The sequence below is a fragment of the Hyla sarda genome, chromosome 3 (assembly GCF_029499605.1).
Source record: "Hyla sarda isolate aHylSar1 chromosome 3, aHylSar1.hap1, whole genome shotgun sequence".
NCBI lineage: Eukaryota > Metazoa > Chordata > Amphibia > Anura > Hylidae > Hyla > Hyla sarda.
Window position 1 is genome coordinate 330,675,803 of NC_079191.1, and position 20,468 is coordinate 330,696,270.

At 43.0% G+C, this 20,468-nt stretch overlaps 1 protein-coding gene across 2 annotated transcripts; it reads left to right on the forward strand.

Annotated features, from left to right (window-relative positions):
- The first annotated feature begins 1,401 nt into the window (after positions 1-1,401).
- Positions 1,402-19,822, forward strand: ZBTB2 (zinc finger and BTB domain containing 2). Of its 2 annotated transcripts, none has more exons than XM_056567302.1 (3): positions 1,402-2,115; positions 14,290-14,476; positions 16,921-19,820. In XM_056567302.1, exons 2-3 carry the CDS (start codon positions 14,304-14,306, stop codon positions 18,284-18,286), a joined length of 1,539 nt encoding a protein of 512 aa, XP_056423277.1. In that variant the 5' UTR covers positions 1,402-2,115; positions 14,290-14,303; the 3' UTR covers positions 18,287-19,820. The 2 variants fall into 2 exon arrangements, with proteins under 2 accessions (XP_056423277.1, XP_056423278.1); XM_056567303.1 differs by lacking the exon at positions 1,402-2,115 and adding an exon at positions 12,891-12,919 and having other exon boundaries at positions 16,921-19,822.
- Positions 19,823-20,468: the final 646 nt, after the last annotated feature.

Here is a 20,468-nt window from a genome sequence, read left to right on the forward strand (position 1 = left end):
GAGCACTGTGCTCATGATGTCATCAGTGTTCCAAAAAGAAAGGAATTTCCTCTGTAGCATTCAGCAGCTAATAAGTACTGGAAGGATTAAGATTTTTTTAATAGAAGTAATTTACAAATATGTTTAACTTTCTGGCACCAGTTGATTTAAAAGAAAAAAGCTTTTCACCGGAGTACCCCTTTCAGTACAATTACGTAAAATAGACGTCACTTGAGGTATGAACACACTGGGGGTTATTTACTAATGTGATACAGACTTTTTTTCTCAGGCTTTGTGCCCCCAAAAAAAACAAAGCTCTTCATTTTACAAGGGAAACCATAAAAAAAGGGGGCGTGTCTGACAGTTTTGAAAAATACCCAACATATTTACTAAAGTTCCCACTTAAAATTTGGTGGATTTGAGCTCTGAAAAACCCAACTGTTCAGAGCAGTTATAAAACAAAAAAAAAATATTATTATATAGGGAAAAGTGCAAAATGTAGGAATACATTAGTAAATACTAGAGATGAGCGGACTTACAGTAAATTCAATTCGTCACAAACTTCTCGGCTCGGTAGTTGATGACTTTTCCTGCATAAATTAGTTCAGCTTTCAGGTCCTCCGATGGGCTGGAAAAGGTGGATAGTCCTAGGAGACTATTTCCTAGGACTGTATCCACCTTTTCCAGCCCACCGGAGCACCGGAAAGCTGAACTAATTTACGCAGGATAAGTCATCAACTGCCGAGCCGAGAAGTTCGTGACAAATCGAATTTACTGTAAGTTCGCTCATCTCTAGTAAATACCTGTGGGGAATCAAAACCCACAAAGAAAACTACACTCCACTCTTAGTAAATCACCCCACTATGTTCTAGCCCGTCAACTGTATTTATATGCATCCCACCGAAAACAGGATGCTGCCGTGTACGGGAGCAGCGGAGCCCATTTACTTCTATTGCCGAACACTCACCCTAGTGACTCCATTCGGGACATATGTGCTATTTTAAGCACTCAGGACGGGGGCTGTTGCGCTTTTAAAATAGCACATATTTCCCGATAGGAGTGATAGGTGACTCCTTTCAGCCATCGAAATGAATGGTGGCCACAGCTGCTCTTAACAGTATATGTCGGCTTCCTGTTTTCGGTGGCATGCTGATAGATACAATTAATGGGGGGCAGGATGGTAGTGTGTTCGTACCTTTATTCTGACACCCTAATATAAAAAAAAAAAAAAAAAAGTGTTGCATGAATACAATGTGGCACGTGCTGACTGCGTTTCTTGGTTCTTACTTTTTGAGCACTGAAAACCCTCAGTTTAAACCTATCCCCTAAACCCAATGGTGTTTTTCTGTAAGAAAAAAGTTAGAAATTTTTATTTAATTAAAAAAAATATATAAATTACTTTTCCTGCTTGGCACAAAAATGTAGCAACTTTTTCGCAGTAGTAGTATTCTGTTGTAAGTTTGGATTGTCTACAATGTAAAGAGAGTGTATTCTCCATTCTATACGTCTGGTACTCTAGGTTCCCCTGAATCCCTCATCCAGGGATTGGTAGAATGTTATGTAGCTGGCAGTCTAGTGTGCACCATGTGTCCCTGAACACGTGTGACAATGCGCGCTATAGAGCTGGGGGCTGCCCGATATAGCGCTTCTGCATTATCGTATTGGTTGTCTTTATTATTCGACAATTATTTTCCTGACGTGCCCCGGGTTGTGGTTGGCCACTTTCAGCCATGAAGCTCAAGTCACAGGCCAATAAAGAAAGCAGCATGAGCGGCCGCCGGGTGTGCACAGTGCGGGGCCCGGTAGCTGCGGTTCGGCGGGAGGAGACGGAGATGGCGGCGGGGCCGTGGTGTGGGGCTGCCTCCCTCGCCAGAGGAAACGAGACATTACACAGAGAGAAGGAGGGGGAGGGGAGGGCGACTCTCGCCTCATACTCCCGGCGGGAGAGCTGTACAAGCCTCACTGCACGACTGCCCCCCGCTGCCGGTCATGTGACCTTAACGTAACCGGACAGGAAAGCACCGACAGTTTTTTTTCCCTCTCTATTACCGCCCGCCTCTCGGAGAGGCAGACAAGACGCCGGAGGAGGAGGCAGCAGGCGCCGAGCACGGGATCCGCAGCACACGCACGGCAGAGGTGAGTGCGCCACATCGGCGGCCCTGGCAGCACCACGTGTCACCGGGGCCGCCTGCTCCTTGACTGGGTCTCGCCGTGCAGGCCAGGCCGCTCCGTGCGCTCTATACACGGGGGTAGGGCAGGCAGGGTTCAAGGGGCCCGGCGGGGCCTGTGCTGCAGCGCCGGTTGTGGCTATCCGTGCCGGGCTTATGTGTGCACTCGTGTCCGCCGCTTTATACACCGCACAAGTCAGGCGCGTACGGGCCCGGTCGGACAAAGAGTTATTGGGCACCATAGCCCTCCCATCCCCCTCCGCGTTGCTGCTGCCGCCGCCATGTATGTGTAAGACAGCTCGTCCACCTCCTCCCCTGCACACCCCGCCTCCTCTCCCACCGCTCTGGCGACAGCTCCAGCCGGAGCCATCTTTGTTCGTTATGTTATTCTCCCCCCTTCCCCCTCCGCGGCTTCTCCTCCTCCTCCTCACAGCTGCGCGGAAGTGGCTGCGCCTCCCGGCTCCTCCCCCGGTCTCTGGCCTCACCGCATCCGGTCGGGCAGGGCAGCGTGTTCCCTTTACTTGTCCGCCTCACATTGTGCAGCAGCGTGCGGGGCCTCACTAGGCTGACTGATAGGGAGGGGGGCCGCAGTGGTTTCCCATAAATAAGGGCCCGTTACCTCGCATCCGACCCCCCCGGCACAGTGGTCCCGTCCATAGCGCCTAAGTTCTCCAGTGTGAGGCTGTGAGAGCATAGAGGGTTTATCTGGGGACTGTATGCCATTGGGAATAAAGAAGGTTCCGCACCAAAGAGAGCAATGGATGTGTCCTAAACAACCTCCAGTATATGGGTAGATTCACACTTGGAGGTGCAGATTTTTCCAGCTGAGGGTTGAATCCCATTGATATCACAGCAGGGTGTCAGGAATACTAACAGTCCCTAAGGCTCAGTTGTGATATTATACAAGGTGGTGAAAAGTAAAGTTTTTGTGGCATAGAAAGGTTTTGTATGCTACACTTTTCTGTACTGCACAAGTTGTAAGCAAACTTAAACCCCCCCCAATAAAACTGTAAGTATAGCATAGGTCTACGTGTGTACATGTTTAAAACACATGTCTGGTTTGTTTTATTGGTATTTAAATTTATATAAAGTATGCGTTTAAAACTCATCCAATCATACCCAAATGTATATGATACTACAGCATACGTTTTGGTACCATTTAACCCCTTAAGGACTCAGCCCATTTGGGCCTTAACCCCTTAAGGACCGGGGGGTTTTCCGTTTTTGCATTTTCGTTTTTTGCTCCTTGCCTTTAAAAAATCATAACCCTTTCAATTTTGCACCTAAAAATCCATGATTGCTTATTTTTTGCGCCACCAATTCTACTTTGTAATGACGTCAGTCGTTTTGCCCAAAAAACTACGGTGAAACGGAAAAAAAATCATTGTGCGACAAAATTGAAAAAAAAACGCTGTTTTGTAACTTTTGGGGGCTTCCGTTTCTACGTAGTACATTTTTCGGTAAAAATGTCACCTGATATTTATTCTGTAGGTCCATACGATTAAAATGATACCCTACATATATAGGTTTGATTTTGTCGGACTTCTGGAAAAAATCATAACTACATGCAGGAAAATTAATACGTTTAATATTGTCATCTTCTGACCCCTATAACTTTTTTATTTTTCCGTGTATGGGGCGGTATGAGGGCTCATTTTTTGCGCCGTGATCTGAAGTTTTTAACGGTACCATTTTTGCATTGATAGGACTTATTGATCGATTCATTTTTAAATGATATAAAAAGTGACCAAAAATGCACTATTTTGGACTTTGCAATTTTTTTGCGCGCACACCATTGACCGAGCGGTTAATTAATGATATATTTTTATAATTCGGACATTTCCGCACGCGGTGATACCATATATGTATTTTTATTTACACTGTTTTTTTTTTTATTGGAAAAGGGGGGTGATTCAAACTTTTAATAGGGGAGGAGTTAAATGATCTTTCCTTCACTTTTTTTTAAACTTTTTTTTTGCAGTGTTATAGGTCCCATAGGGACCTATAACACTGCACACACTGATCTTCTATGCTGATCACTGGTTTCTCATTAGAAACCAGTGATCAACGATTCTGCCGCATGACTGCTCATGCCTGGATCTCAGGCACTGAGCAGTCATTCGGCGATCGGACAGCGAGGAGGCAGGAAGGGGCCCTCCCGCTGTCCTGTCAGCTGTTCGGGATGCCGCGATTAGCCGCGGCTATCCCGAACAGCCCGACTGAGCTAGTCGGGAACTTTCACTTTTAGCCGCGCGGCTCAGCTCTGAGCGCGCGGCTAAAGGGTTAATAGCGCACGGCGCCGCGATCGGCGCTGCGCGCTATTTGATGCAGGTCCCGGCTTCACTATGACGCCGGGCCCGCCGTGATATGACTCGGGGTTACTGTGTAACCCCGCGTTATATCAGAAGAGCAGGACCAAGGACGTACCGGTACGTCCTTGGTCCTTAAGGGGTTAAAGGAGATATCCAGTGGTGAACAACTTATCCCCTATCCTAAGGATAGGGGATAAGTTGCAGGGGGGGGGGGGGGGTCCTGAACGCTGGGGGCCCCCATGATCTCCTGTGCGGGGCCCTGGCAGCCCGCGGGAAGGGGGCATGTTGACCACTGCACGAAGCAGCGGCCGACACGCCCCCTCAATACAACTCTATGGCAGAGCCGAAGCGCTGCCTTCGGCAATCTCCGGCTCTGCCCGCCGCGATCTCAAACTTAACCCCTATCGCTAGGATAGGGGATAAGTTTTTCACCACTGGACTACCCCTTTTAAGGACTCAGACAATTTTATTTTTACGTTTTTTCCTCCTCGCCTTCAAAAAGTCATAACTCTTTTATATTTTCATCCACAGACTAATATTAGGGCTTGTTTTTTTCACGACCAGTTGTCCGTTGTAATGCCATCACTCACTTTACCATAAAATGTATGGCGCAACCCAAAAAATTACTATTTGTGTGGGGAAATTAAAAAGAAAAACGCAATTTTGCAAATTTTGGAAGCTTTCGTTTTCACGCCATACAATTTACGGTAAAAATGACTTGTTATTTATTCTTTGGGTCAATACAATTAAAATGATATCCGTGATAATATACTTTTCTATTACTGTTGCGCTTAAAAAAAAATCGCAAACTGTTTAACCAAATTAGTCTGTTTAAAATCCCCCTATTTTGAAGACCTATAACTTTTTCATTTTTCCATGTAAGTGGCGGTATGAGAGCTCATATTTTGCGCCGTGATCTGTACTTTTTACTTATACAGTGGTCCCTCAACATAAGATGGTAATTCGTTTCAAACGACCCGTCGTTTGTCGAAGCCATCGTATGTTGAGGGATCGGTGCAATGTAAAGTATAGGAAGCTGTACTCACCTGTCCCCGCCGCTCCGGACCAGGTCCTCACCGCTCCCGATGTTGTCCAAGGGGCTCCCGATGCTGTTCCGCATCTTCTGCAGGGTCCGGGCCTCGCTTTCTGGTGACGTTATTACGCTGCTGCGCCGCCGGAAAGCGAGGCCCGGACCCTGGAGAAGATACAGAAGACGCCGGAGGATCGCGAAGTGGACCCAGAGCAGCGGGAATAGGTAGGCGAACCTGCCCGGGATGCTTAAACTGCTATCCGACAGCAGCTTAAGCATTTTGCGCTGTCGGATAGCAGTTAATGCGATGGCCCCGACATATAAAAGCATTGTATGTCGATGCTGACATCGACATGCGATGGCCTCTGAGAGGCCATCGTATGTCGATTTTATCATATGTCGGGGCCATCGCAGGTCGGGGGGTCACTGTACCATAGTTGCTTATATAAAACGTTTAATACTTTTTTAATGAATTTTTTTGGGAATAAAATGTTATAAAAAAAAAGCAGCTATTTTGGACTTTTTATTTTTACGTTTACACCATTCACCATACGGTAACATTAACATTTATTGGGAGATGGGTTTTTCACTTTTTTTTTTTTTTTTCCTTTTTTACACTTTAACCTCTTAAGGACCAAGGACGTATGAGTACGTCCTTGGTCCCACTGTGTCATAGTGAAGCCGGGACCCGCCGCTAATAGCGCACGATCAAATCACCCACTTAAAGTGCGGCACTGCCGCAGATGCTGTGATCAATAATGGGGTTAATGGTGGACGTCAGCACGATCGCTGATGTCCGCCATTACAGACAGGTCCGCAGCCGCCGTGCATGAAGTGAGTGCAGCTCCTGCGCTAACGTCATAGCTGTGCCGTAAATGTATGGCGCTGTGCGCAAAGATACTCGCTGCAGCGCCGCACATTTATGGCGCATGTCCTTAAGGGGTTAAAGATCTAGTAAATATTATGTCACCCCAGTGCTGAATTTACAGGTTACAGTACAATTCTCATGCTTCTAAGGATGTGCTATAGAGATGAAGGTGAGCAAGATCCCTCTTCTGTTTTCATGCAGTGTAAGGAAGAAATCATAGCAGCTGGTCTCCACATACTATCTTAGGGACAACTAAAAATTAGAGACTAAAGGAGAACTGTAGTTAAAATTATTCCTTTTCCTCTGTGCCCAGCTGCAAAAACTAAAAAAAAACTAACTTTTTAAAGGGGTATTCCAGGATTTTTTTTTCATTTGACTATGCTACAGGGGCTGTAGCTAGTGTAGTTCATAATATAGTGTCTGTACCTGTGTGTGACTGTGGTCTCGCAATTCTTATGTGATTTTCGCCCCAATATTTTTAACAGCATACAAAATGACTCATGTCTCGGGATTTCCCAAGTTGCAGTGTGTCGAGACCTGACATCACTAATCAGTGCAAAGGGAGCCTGTCCTGCTTCAATGAATCGAGCGACAGAGAGATAATTTAGCAACAGCTGTAGGCACCCTGATTAGAAAACACTGATCTTTTGAGCTTATTTGTGCTGCAATGGGTGGGGTGGCTGATGTGTTAGAGGGAGGAATGTAACTTCCCCCTTACAAGCATGGAACTATGGGATGTGTAGTTTAAGAGACCAAACTCCAGCAGTAAATACCCAGATAGCCTGGCAGGTATGTACTAAAATCACCTTAACATGGATAACCCCTTTAAAGGGAACCAATCATCAGATTTTACCCTATATAACGCTTGGCAAAGCGTTATATAGGGTAAAATCTTTATTTTCACCATTCCCGGGGGATGCTCCTGCCCCCAGGGATGGTGAAGATATGAAGTTATAAACTAGTCACCGCCGCCGCCGTTAGTAGTCACCTGGGCGGGGAGCTCTTCTCATCTACTCCCGTAGACGCCCCCTCCGCTTGATTGATGGGCCACGTCATCGCTCTGCTCCGTCTGTTCAGTGAGCGGAACAATGACGCGGCCCATCAATCAAGCGGAGGGGGCGTTGCTGCCGGCCGAAGAACGGGAGTAGATGAGAAGAGCTCCCCGCCCAGGTGACTACTTACGGCGGCGGCGGTGACTAGTTTATAACTTCATATCTTCACCATCCCTGGGGGCAGGAGCGTCCCCCGGGAATGGTGAAAATAAAGATTTTACCCTATATATAACGCTTTGCCAAGCGTTACATAGGGTAAAATCTGATGATTGGTTCCCTTTAACTTTGCCTTCCAACATTCTTTATTGCGCTGATATTTTTAAAACGTTTTTGCAGCCTGGGCACAGAGGAAAAGGAATCATTTTCCTACAGTTCTTCTTTAACCCCTTAACGACGTAGGACGTATATTTACGTCCTGCTCCGGCTCCCGCGATATGAAGCTGGATCGCGCCGCTCATCAACGGCCGGGACCCGCAGCTAATACCACACATCGTCGATCGCGGCGATGTGCGGTATTAACCCTTTAGAAGCAGCGGTCAAAGCTGACCGCCGCTTCTAAAGTGAAACTGAAAGTGACCCGGCTGCTCAGTCTGGCTGTTCAGGACCACCGCGGTGAAATCGCGGCGTCCCGAACAGCTGACCGGACACCGGGAGGGCCCTTACCTGCCTCCTCGGTGTCCGATCGACGAATGACTGCTCCATGCCGGAGATCCAGGCAGGAGCAGTCAAGCGCCGATAATGCTGATCACAGGCGTGTTAATGCACGCCAGTGATCAGCATAGATCAGTGTGTGCAGTGTTATAGGTCCCTATGGGACCTATAACACTGCAAAAAAAATAAGTGTTAATAAAGGTCATTTAACCCCTTCCCTAATAAAAGTTTGAATCACCCCCCTTTTCCAATAAAAAAAATAAAACAGTGTAAAAAAAAATAAACATATGTGGTATCTCCGCGTGCGTAAATCTCCGAACTATAAAAATATATCATTAATTAAACCGCACGGTCAATGGCGTACGCGCAAAAAAATTCCAAAGTCCAAAAAAGCGTATTTTGGTCACTTTTTATACCATTAAAAAAATGAATAAAAAGTCCGATCAAAACAAAAATCATACTGATAAAAACTTCAGATCACGGCGCAAAAAATGAGTCCTCATACCGCCCTGTACATGGAAAAATAAAAAAGTTATAGGGGTCAGAAGATGACATTTTTAAACGTATAAATTTTCCTGCATGTAGTTATGATTTTTTCCAGAAGTGCGACAAAATCAAACCTATATAAGTAGGGTATCATTTTAACTGTATGGACCTACAGAATAATGATAAGGTGTAATTTTTACCGAAATATGCACTGCGTAGAAACGGTTACAAAATGGTTACCAAAAGTTACAAAATGGTGTTTTTTTTCCCGATTTTTGTCGCACAATGATTTTTTTTTTTTCCGTTTCGCCGTACATTTTTGGGTAAAATGACTAATGTCACTGCAAAGTAGAATTGGGGATGCAAAAAATAAGCCATAATATGGATTTTTAGGTGGAAAATTGAAAGGGTTGTGATTTTTAAAAGGTAAGGAGGAAAAAACGAAAGTGCAAAAACGGAAAAACCCTGAGTCCTTAAGGGGTTAAAGCTGCAGATGTAAAATCTGTTAAAACCTCACGTGAATTTTATAATGAACAGAAATAGTGCTGCTCTTAATGTACACACAGCAGTGTGTACTGATAAGTTTCTTAAAAAGTTATTAACTATTTAAATGGGTTCTCTGATATGAATAAAAACATATAAAAGCCTATTGGCACAATACTTTCAATCGCTCTCCAGCCTGCCCTTGTTCCTCTGCTCCCTCGTAACTCTCGTAACTCGGTGGTGACACTGATTTCCCCCAAGCAAAGCATAGCCGCTCACCAATCGCTGGCTGAGGTGAGACACTGCCCCAGCCAGTGATTGGTTGAGCGGCACTGTGACGGTGTGACTACAGCTCCAGTCTGCTCTGGGAAGCAGACTGCCAGCGGAGACATGGTGTCCTAATAACTGAGCTATGAGGGAGCAGGGTAAAGTGAGTTTATGTGCTTGCTATTTTATTAGGCAGGCTGGGATCAATAGGAAAATAATACATTTTGCCAGACAACCCCTTTAACCTCTTCAGGACGCAGGGCGTATGGATACGCCCTGCATTCCGAGTCCTTAAGGACGCAGGGCGTATCCATACGCCCGTGGGAATTCCGGTCCCCACCGCTAGCCGGTTGGGGACCGGAGCCGGATGCCTGCTGAAATCGTTCAGTAGGCATCGTGGCATATCGCCCAGGGGGGTCATTATGACAATTCAGTCCAGCGATCTGCGGCGATTCCGGGTCAATCGGGTCTCCAGTGACCCGAAATTACTGGCTGATCGGGGCCGTCAGAGCCAGCAGGGGTGAGGTGGCACTGGTGCCACCTCACGACCGCCCTGATTCGTCGGTCGGTTTACTGGCCGACCAATCAGGGCACCTGCTGCGGGTGTCACTCCCGCAACCCGCTCCACCCCTCTTCAGGAGGACGTGAGCGGGTGCGGGACATGGACCCCGGCAGCTGGGGACCCCGATCCCCGGCATCCCTGTTGGGATCGGGGCCCCAGGAGCGACGGCGGCGAGGGACTGACCTGTGTCCCGGAGCAGCAGTAGGAGGTGAGTGACAGCCTCCTGCTGTTGCTTAGCAACAGCTCCCAGCATGCAAAAAGGGCATGCTGGGAGCTTTAGTTATGCAACAGCAGGAGGCAGACCACCATAACTCCCAGCATTCCCTTATGGGCATGCTGGGACTTATGGTTTTGCAACAGCTGGAGGCACATTTTTTCTATGGAAAAGTGTACCTTCAGCTGTTGTATAACTACAACTCCCAGCTTGCACAAACAGCTAAAGTGCATGCTGGGAGTTGTAGTGGTGCATCTGCTGGTTGCATAACTACAACTTCCAGCATGCCCGTTGTAGTTTTGCAACAGCTGAAGGCACACTGGTTGTGAAACTCAGTTTTTTTCTACCTAACTCAGTGTTTCACGACCGGTGTGCCTCCAGCTGTTGCAAACTTCAACTCCCAGCATGCACCGTATGTGCTGGGAGTTGTAGTTTTGCAACAGCTGGAGGCACACTGGTTGTGAAACACTGAGCTAGGTCACAAACTCAGTGATACATAACCAGTGTGCCTACAGCTGTTGCAAACTAAAACTCTCAGCATGTACAGTCTGTCAGCGCATCCTGGGAGTTGTAGTTTTGCAACAGTTGGATGTTCTCCCCCCTCCCCAATGTGAACGTACAGGGTACACTCACATGGGCGGAGGTTTACAGTAAGTATCCGGCTTCAAGTTTGAGCTGCGGCAAATTTTCTGCCGCAGCTCAAACTGCCAGCGAGAAACTACTGTGAACCCCCGCCCGTGCGATTGTACCCTAAAAACAACACTAACAAAAAAATAAAAAGTAAAAAACACTACATATATACATACCCCTACACAGCCCCCCTCCCCAATAAAAATGAAAAACGTCTGGTACGCCACGGTTTCCAAAACGGAGCCTCCAGCTGTTGCAAAACTACTCCCAGTATTACCAGACAGCCACTTACTGTCCAGGCATGCTGGGAGTTTTACAACAGCTGGAGGCACCCTGTTTGGGAATCACTGGCATAGAATACCCCTATGTCCACCCCTATGCAATCCCTAATTTAGGCCTCAAATGGGCATGGCGCTCTCACTTTGGAGCCCTGTCGTATTTCAAGGCACCAGTTTAGGGTCACAAATGGGGTATCGCCGTACTCGGGAGAAATTGTGTTACAAATTTAGGGGGGTATTTTCTGCTTTTACCCTTTTTAAAAATGTTAAATTTTTGGGAAAACAAGCATTTTAGGTAAAAAAAAAATATATTTTTTTACATATGCAAAAGTCGTGAAACACCTGTGGGGTGTTAAGGTTCACTTAACCCCTTGTTACGTTCGGGGTCTAGTTTCCAAAATAGTATGCCGAAATAGTATGCCATGTGTTTTTTTTTTTGCTGCCTTGGCACCATAGGGGCTTCCTAAATGCGGCATGCCCCCAGAGCAAAATTTGCTTCCAAAAAGCCAAATGTGACTACTCCTCTTCTGAGACCTGTAGTGCGCCAGCAGAGCACTTTTCACCCCCATATGGGGTGTTTTCTGAATCAGCAGAAAATACCCCCCAAAATTTGAAGCACAATTTCTTCCATCACCCTTTTTAAAAATGTAAAATTTTTGGGAAAACAAAACATTTTAGGTAAATTATTATTATTTTTTTTTTGCATTTGCAATAGTCATGAAACACCTGTGGGGTATTAAGGCTCACTTTATCCCGTGTTACGTTCCCCAAGGGGTCTAGTTTCCAAAATGGTATACCATGTGTTTGTTTGTTTTTTGCTGTTCTGGCAACATAGGGGCTTCCTAAAGGTGACATGCCCCCCAAGAACCATTTCAGAAAAATGTTCTCTCCAAAATCCACTTGTCGCTCCTTCCCTTCTGAGCCCTCTACTGCGCCCGCCGAACACTTTACATAGACATATGAGGTATGTGCTTACTCGAGAGAAATTGGGGTACAAATACAAGTAAAACATTTTCTCCTTTTACCCCTTGCAAAAATTCTAAAATTGGGTCTACATGAACATGCGAGTGTAAAAAATGAAGATTGTGAATTTTCTCCTTCACTTTGCTGCTATTCCTGTGAAACACCTAAAGGGTTAAAACACTGACTGAATGTCATTTTGAATACTTTGAGGGGTTCAGTTTTCATAATGGGGTCATTTATGGGGTATTTCTAATATGAAGACCCTTCAAATCCACTTCAAAACTGAACTGGTCCCTGAAAAATATTGAGTTTGAAAATTTTGTGAAAAATTGGAAAATTGCTGCTGAACTTTGAAGCCCTCTGGTGTCTTCCAAAAGTAAAAACTCATAAATTTTATGATGCAAACATAGAGTAGACATATTGTATATGTGAACCAAAAAAAAAATATATATTTTGAATATCGATTTTCCTTACAAGCAGAGAGCTTCAAAGTTAGAAAAATGCTAAATTTTCATTTTTTTCATCAAATTTTGGGATTTTTCACCAAGAAAGGATGCAAGTTACCACAAAATTTTACCACTATGTTAAAGTAGAATATGTCACGAAAAAATCAGAATGATAACTAAAAGCATTCCAGAGTTATTAATGTTTAAAGTGACAGTGGTCAGAATTGCAAAAAACGGCCGAGTCCTTAAGGTGAAAAAGGGCTAAGTCCTTAAGGGGTTAACACTGCTATAAATTAAAAAATTACCATATTGTAATGAGAAGTTAGATATGAAGACAAATCACTTGTGCTATGGTGTCATATTCATATACTGAATGTTTTGGGGGGGGGGGTGAATGGCTCTAGTGAAACTTTGCTTGAGGTAAAAATCAAAGTACAGTAGTTATTTTTAAATATTGTAAAGCATCCAAAGAATGTTTCGTTGCACACAGTAAGATTCTGTAAAGAAGATCTGCAAGTTTCACTACTCATGTAAGGAATCTTTTGAACAGAGTTTGTTTTTGTGTTTTTTTGCAATTCCCCTGTAGCTGCACAAGTATTTCAGAACTACTGATAAGGCTGCATTCAGCATGGTTACTTCTGGCCATATTTACTCCATTTAGTAGGTGGAGGGGGATGGATGATTGCTTTTTGGAAAATCTATCCATATAAGAAATGGGTACTTGAATCTATGATGCTCTAAAAGTGGAGCTACACATGATACCGAACACAGTACTACTGGCAAACTTGCCCTGCACCCTTTAGGCTGTGGGCTTGTCAACTGACTGTTCTTACCCACACTGAATCTATTAATGAACTCTTTGGCTAATTTTTTGCACCGTGATCTATTTTTTTTTTTTTTTTTTTTTTTTTTTATATGCATATCATATGCATGGTACACATCAGTGTTATCTGTGATCTACTTCTCTAGTCTGCTTGATGGCAGACCAGAGAAGAAGACTCCATGATGGCAGCAGGAGGCAGGTAAGACCTCTGGTCGCCATCTTAGCTGATCTGATCAATCGCTGATGTCTGCCATTACTGGCAAGACCCGCAGTCTATGATACAAGAGCAGCTCCTGCACTCGCGTCATAGTCATGGCGGGACTTGGGGCATGCAGGTACATCCTGGTACACCCTGCTTCTTCTACGGGTTAAGGCTAGGTCCATACTCAATGTTGCCTCTTATTAGACGTCCCAGTCAGCAGTGGCATACCAACGTATACTGTAACAGAGCAGTGGATTCTATCCGTTTAAATGGTTGAACGCTGGTAGTCACTTTTTTCAGCTGACTCAAAAGCACAGTTTGCTGCAGTTTTAAGTAAGCTGAAAAGCTCATCTGGCCCAAACACTGACTCCATTTGGCCATTGAATGAATTGCATCCACTGCCCTCTGGTACAGTATATGTTGTCATCCCGCCAAAAAACTGATATGTCTAACGAGAGGCAAAATGCAATGTGGACCTAGTCGAAGCAATCCAGAAGTAACAAGCAGCATGTTAGTCATTTAAAGACTGTTGGGGAGATTTATCACGCTGTCTTACAGTAAGATTCTCTATTATTGCCCATAGAAACTGATCATAACTCAGCTTTCATTTTTGCATATTACGCTGGTAATATAACAGCTTGTCCTCCATTATGTTTATTTACCCAGTGCCAAAAATACATTTCAGCTTCTGATTGGAGGCATTTTCAATCCATGGCTTGAATATATCAAGACCTGTGTACATTGGTAATTTTATGAAATGTCTACATGTGTGTGCCTTTATCTAATAAACTCAAACATCCTCAAGAACCCGCTTTATTTATAAGAACTAACTGATTTCTTGCAAATTTATAAAAAAAATTATTTATATTTTTCAGGCTCCATTGAGAAGATGGATTTGGCCAACCATGGACTTATACTTTTGCAGCAGTTAAATGCCCAGAGAGAGTTTGGATTTTTATGTGACTGCACTGTTGCCATTGGCGATGTTTACTTTAAGGCACATAAATCAGTCCTTGCTTCCTTTTCCAACTATTTCAAGATGCTCTTTGTACACCAGACAAGGTATACATAAGTTTCATACAACTAATATAAGTCATCTCATATTGTAAATTATGATTAGAAAGAATGGTTTCCCCTGCAAGTTTCTTTAGCATACAGAAAATGTTCTTCAAAATAAGTCATTACATCTTGCATTTACCAATACTAACACTTCTGAACACTAAAATCCTGCAATATTTAAAAGCTCTGCCATACTGCCCTTTTTTTAACAAAAGTGAATTTCCCATACCAGTCATGGAAAAATACATTTTTCTACAGAACATAACACATTCAACCATCCTAATTATCATGAGCTGTGTTATTGCAAAAAGGAAAGGGCATTACAGTTTTTTGCTTGGGCACTACTGAGTACAGAGAACTGGTTAGCAGGATTCTCTTCTCCCTTTGCACAATCCTACAAGCTACTGTAATAAAGAAAGTTTGAGTGTTCCAAAGGAAATCCCTGGGGTTAATAATTGGGTGTTTTACAGCAGTGCTCCCCAACCTTTTTATCGCCGCGGACCTGTAAATGTTTGATAATTTTTCCGTGGCCCGCTTGTTAATTAAGTAGGTCCTTTGTTAAATAGTTAAACATCGGTAGCCCCCCACTTCAGGAAGGTATGTCCCTTTATCAGGTAGGCAGGTAGGGTTCCCCTAGTAAATAATGTCCCAGATAGATATGTGCCCCCAGTTGATAGAAAGGGTGGGCTCCCCCAGTAGTTGGACAAAGCCCCAGATAGATATGACCCCCATCAGGTAGGGCTCCCCCATATGAAGACAGGCCCCCAGATAGATATGACCCCCATAAGGTAGGGCTCCCCAGTAGGTAGACATGCCCCCAGATAAATATGATCCCCATCACTGATGGGGGTCATATCTATCTGGGGGCATGTCTACCTACTGGGGAGCCCTACCTGATGATCAGGTAGGGTTTCCCAATAGGTTTATACAGGCCCTCAGATAGATATTACCCCCGGTATTTAAACAATTATGCCCATTAAGAATATAGTTTTTCCCCTGGTTATCAGGCAGGTCCTCATATTAGACAAGTTTTTCTCACTCACTCTGAATTCACACAGGTCCGCTCACACTGTTCCTGTACTTACATCTCCCTGCAGCAGTCTATAACGAGACTTCCTTGCGGGGATGCGCGCGATAGGTGACGTCAGAGTCCAGATGTCCTGAGCTGCGTATGCGAAGATGTCACGAATCGCGCACATCCCCGCAAGGAAGTCTCGTTATAGACTGCTGCATGGAGATGTAAGTACAGTAATGGTGTGAGCAGACCTGTGTGAATTCTTCAGGCACTTAGGTTTGCCTTTTGGCCAATCAGGAAGCGGGAGGACCCGCTCCCTGATTGGCCAGGAGGAGGATCAGTGTAACAATAGCGAATTTTCATTCGCTATTGTCACACAATGGGAGGGCTCGGGGGTGCTCAATGCTCTGCGCCTTGGCCGTCACAGTAAAATTATTTAAAGTTCCTTGGGCGGCCCGGTACAGTTTGATCCACGGACCGGTACCGGTCCGTGGCCAAGGGGTTGGGGAACACTGTTTTACAGCTATATTGATATAAAAAAAAAATTAAACTGTTGCTTTAGATGTGACAGTCACATCAGTTTATTAGCAGGGAGCATGGAGGAACTGATCTGTAGATGCTGTACTACCCAGACAAAAATTTGTCTGAAACTTCCTTCAAACAATACATCTGGCAGGCATTACTCAAACGACCAGAACAAGGCATCTACCCAGTCAGATAGAGATGAGCGAACTTACAGTAAATTCGATTCGTCACAAACTTCTCGGCTCGGCAGTTGATGACTTATCCTGCGTAAATTAGTTCAGCCTTCAAGTGCTCCGGTGGGCTGGAAAAGGTGGATACATTCCTAGGAAAGAGTCTCCTAGGACTGTATCCACCTTTTCCAGCCCACCGGAGCACCTGAAAGCTGAACTAATTTATGCAGGAAAAGTCATCAACTGCCGAGCCGAGAAGTTTGTGACGAATCGAATATACTGTAAGTTCGCTCATCTCTACAGTCAGACATGACTTTTTGAAATCGTTTTCAGGCATTCACATCACAATTTTTACAGTGGCATCCATTACTCAAAATCTATTATGGTTTATTTGCAGGACCCTTTTGGAGGAAACAGCATGGTCTATTACATTGTTTTGTAAATTTTTTGCAGTATACTGGCCAAATAGAAGTCAGAGTGGTGTCCTTTTGGCCTCAAGTGAACAATGCAAATGTTTAGAGCATACATCAGTAGCTGTCCAGATGTACACACTTAAGTTAAGCAAGATTGACAGTCTGCAGCTGCATTAAGCAATTGAGTTAGTTATTGTTATAATTCATATAGCTACTGTTATAATTCATTTAGAAATGTAAAGTTATTGCTTTTAGAACTTTTACTGCTTTTATTACCTTAAGATTTGACTTTACATTTATTTCTATTTCCTTTTATCCCTTTAGTGAATGTGTTCGCTTGAAATCAACTGATATCCAGCCAGACATTTTCAGTTATCTCTTACACCTGATGTATACTGGAAAAATGGCACCTCAACTCATCGATCCTGTACGCCTTGAGCAAGGCATAAAATTTTTGCATGCCTTTCCTCTAATTCAAGAAGCCAGTCTTGCAAGTCATGGTGGGTTTTCCCACCCAGATCAGGTTTTTCCACTTGCATCTTCTCTTTATGGAATTCAGATAGCAGATCATCAGATAAGACCTCCAGCAAAAGCCACCCCTGCGTCTGAGAAAACTAATCGTGAGACTCGACCACAGACCACCAGGATAAATCAGGATGCATCATCAGATAATGGGCAGATATCTCAGCTCCAGTCATCACTTCCTGCAGCAAATCGGACAAACTTAACATTCTCTGAGCCTGTACAGGCACCGATGTCACCAGAACCAACGTCTTCGGTCCTTCCAGCAGCTTCTTTGGAGGAAAACAGCATGGAAGAGTCACCAAGTGAAGAACAAAACTCATCCCTAACAATTGCTCATGTGAAGCCAAGCATCATGAAGAGAAATGGAAGTTTCCCGAAGTATTATGCCTGTCATTTGTGTGGTAGGCGCTTTAATTTAAGAAGCAGCCTGCGGGAACACCTCCAAATTCACACAGGAATTCCATTTAGCTCCTCTACTGGGCAGAATGAATCCAGCATTTCCCCTACCTTCTGCAACAATGGATCAGAGATGGGAAAAGAATCAATGGAAGCTGCTGAGACTGGCATAATCAGTGACAGTGAGATGCCACAAATCTCTGATTCTCCAATCATTGATGGGCAACAGCAGGCTGAGACACCACCACCTTCAGATATTGCAGATATAGATAATTTGGAACAAGCTGATCAGGAAAGAGAAGTCAAACGTAGAAAGTATGAGTGCACCATTTGTGGGCGTAAGTTTATCCAGAAAAGCCATTGGCGGGAGCATATGTACATCCACACAGGCAAGCCATTCAAATGCAGCACCTGTGACAAGAGCTTTTGTAGAGCAAATCAAGCTGCAAGGCATGTGTGCCTAAAGAGTTCTGACACCTACACAGTGGTGGATAAGCAGACTCTAGAGCTATGTTCCTTTGATGAAAGTAGCCAAATGGACAACATGTTAGTTCAAACGAATAAACGTTATAAGTGTAACTTGTGTGACAAAACTTTTTCCACACCCAATGAGGTGGTGAAACATACGTGCCAAGGCCCAAATTCGGACGTCTTTGCTCTTGACGATGAAGGGAAGTCTATCCTGTTAAGTAGCGGGGACTCGGAAGCTGCAGACGAGCACTCTATGATAACATCAATTAAAAAAGAGCAAGAAACTGCACTAGATTAGTTTTTGAGGGCTGTGTATATTCTTGATTTCCTACATTTTATAAATATATATATATATTTTTTTTTTTACCTAGAGCATCTTTCATTTCTATTCTTTCCGTCCCTTTTACTCTTCCTCTGCAGTTTGGCAGCAAATTCCTGAGGACTTTTTATTTTTTATTTTTTTCTCCCCTTCTCTAATTTCTAATGGAACTGGAACAATGTAATGGCCTCCCTAATATCAGTAGAACTACTGAAGTTTAGAAAAAATGTGTTTGTAGATGAAACATGTTTGAAATGTATTTGTGCATATTGGGGAAGCAAGTATTTTTGGCTCAGAGAAATTTAAATAAATCTAAATGCATACACATTTAATATATCATGTTTGTTTTCCTCAGCGCATGTCCTTGACAACGTGATATTAGGCAAGCAGTGACTGACATACTGTTGAAATATATATATTTTATTTTTATTTAGCCTGATCATTCAGCCTTATTGGTATTTAAATATATATATATATATTTTTTTTTATAACAAGGACTACATAGAAAATTAATTTCATTTTGTTTTTGATCAAAATGTGAAATTTGTGGATGGGCTTTGTTTGAAAATTTCACTAATCTTTTAAGTAGATACTAAGTTGCAGATAATTATAAAAAAAAAAAAAAAAAATGCCCAAAAATGCATAAGCAAATTCACTCAGTAGTGGTTTTAGGCTGAGCTCATACACACGTAACAATGCTCCTTTTTTTTTTTTTTTTTGCACCACTATTACAGCCAAAAGTTGTGCCCCGACCAAAGGACTAAGGATCTATAATGCTTTCAGGTTCAAATCATTGACTCATGGTCAGTTCTGGGTAGGACTAATATAGATGCAAAAAATAAAAAAAATATGTTGCGCTTAACTAAATCCAGCTGATTAAGAAAAAAAATGCCTGGCTAACATTGTTTTTTTTTTTTTTTTCTGTAAATCACTAAAGTATTGCAACCTGCTGTGCCTTACTTCTTACATAAGTGATACATTCAAGAATGAACTTCCATTTTAATAAAAATTTTGCCCAAATTAAGGTAGTCTTAGCCAATGTCTTAACTAACTATTGATTAATTTTTAGATCCTAGATAATTCACCTCTATAGCACATGAACATGTCCCTTGTATGTATATGCTGTTTTTGTTTAGAATACATTGAATGGTAATAAAAAAGTCTATTTTTTCCATACTTAATCCCTTACATGACAATTTTTTTTTCTGGTTTTATCAGTGTTTTGTGTGGGTTTTTTCCCCTCATTTTGAGCCTAGAATACAATTTTTTTTTTTTTTTTTAATATTTTTCCATGTCTAATTTGTTTTAATGCTTAAAGTATTTAAAGTAGCATTTCTAGAAATCGCTTTAATTAACCTGTTGGTTGGTATCCATTGTCACATACATACTTTATTTTTCTTTAAAAATAAAGCAAATTTTTTTTTTCTTTTTTAAAAAGTGGCTTGTCATTATGTTCAATAGATTGCTACACTTTGTATTTCCATAAATTGACACTTGGTCACTAATCAACCTGTACACACAATAATGGTGGCACACATGGATTCTCTTATGGGTGGATTTACATACTGCAGATTTTTTTATGTGTGTGACAAAAGCTGCCACATGTGACTCCAACTGAAGGCTCTGTAGTACAGAGCAATAACAGGCTCCAGGTGCTGCCATTACAGTGTTCTGTCAGTTGATGCTTGTACAAACCAATATCTAGGGTTGAAATGCTCTAGCTTTATAGCCTAAAGAATTATTTTATAAACTATTATGTTTTAGGTGTTTGTCTTGCTTTTTTTTTTTAAGTGGTTCTCTGTAGGGCTGCAGCTAACGATTATTTTAATAATCTATCAGTTGTCGATTATTTTATCGATTAATCGGAAAAAATGACAAAATAAGGGTTCAGCTGATTCTACTTGAAGAATGATGTACAATGGCCATATTAAAAGTATTCTGGCATGTGATGTAACCAAACAGCAATTTTTGGCTTTTTTTAAATTTATAATTTTTTAAAGTTTACGCCGGTTGCTATACAGGGTCGTTATTAATGATCCTGTACAGAAACTAGCGTAAACTTGATACTGTTGCATGGGTAACTGTCTGAACAATTAAAATAAAATGTTAATGATTTACGAACATTTAATTTGAATAGTTCAGACAATTAGCCATGCGGCAG

What these genes read in the sequence shown, in the direction of transcription:
- ZBTB2 (XM_056567302.1), top strand. Translation starts at nt 14,304, where the DNA reads ATGGATTTGGCCAACCATGGACTTATACTTTTGCAGCAGTTAAATGCC. An exon ending in CTCTTTGTACACCAGACAAG is followed by an intron (nt 14,477 to 16,920) that starts GTATACATAAGT and finishes TTATCCCTTTAG; the next exon opens with TGAATGTGTTCGCTTGAAAT.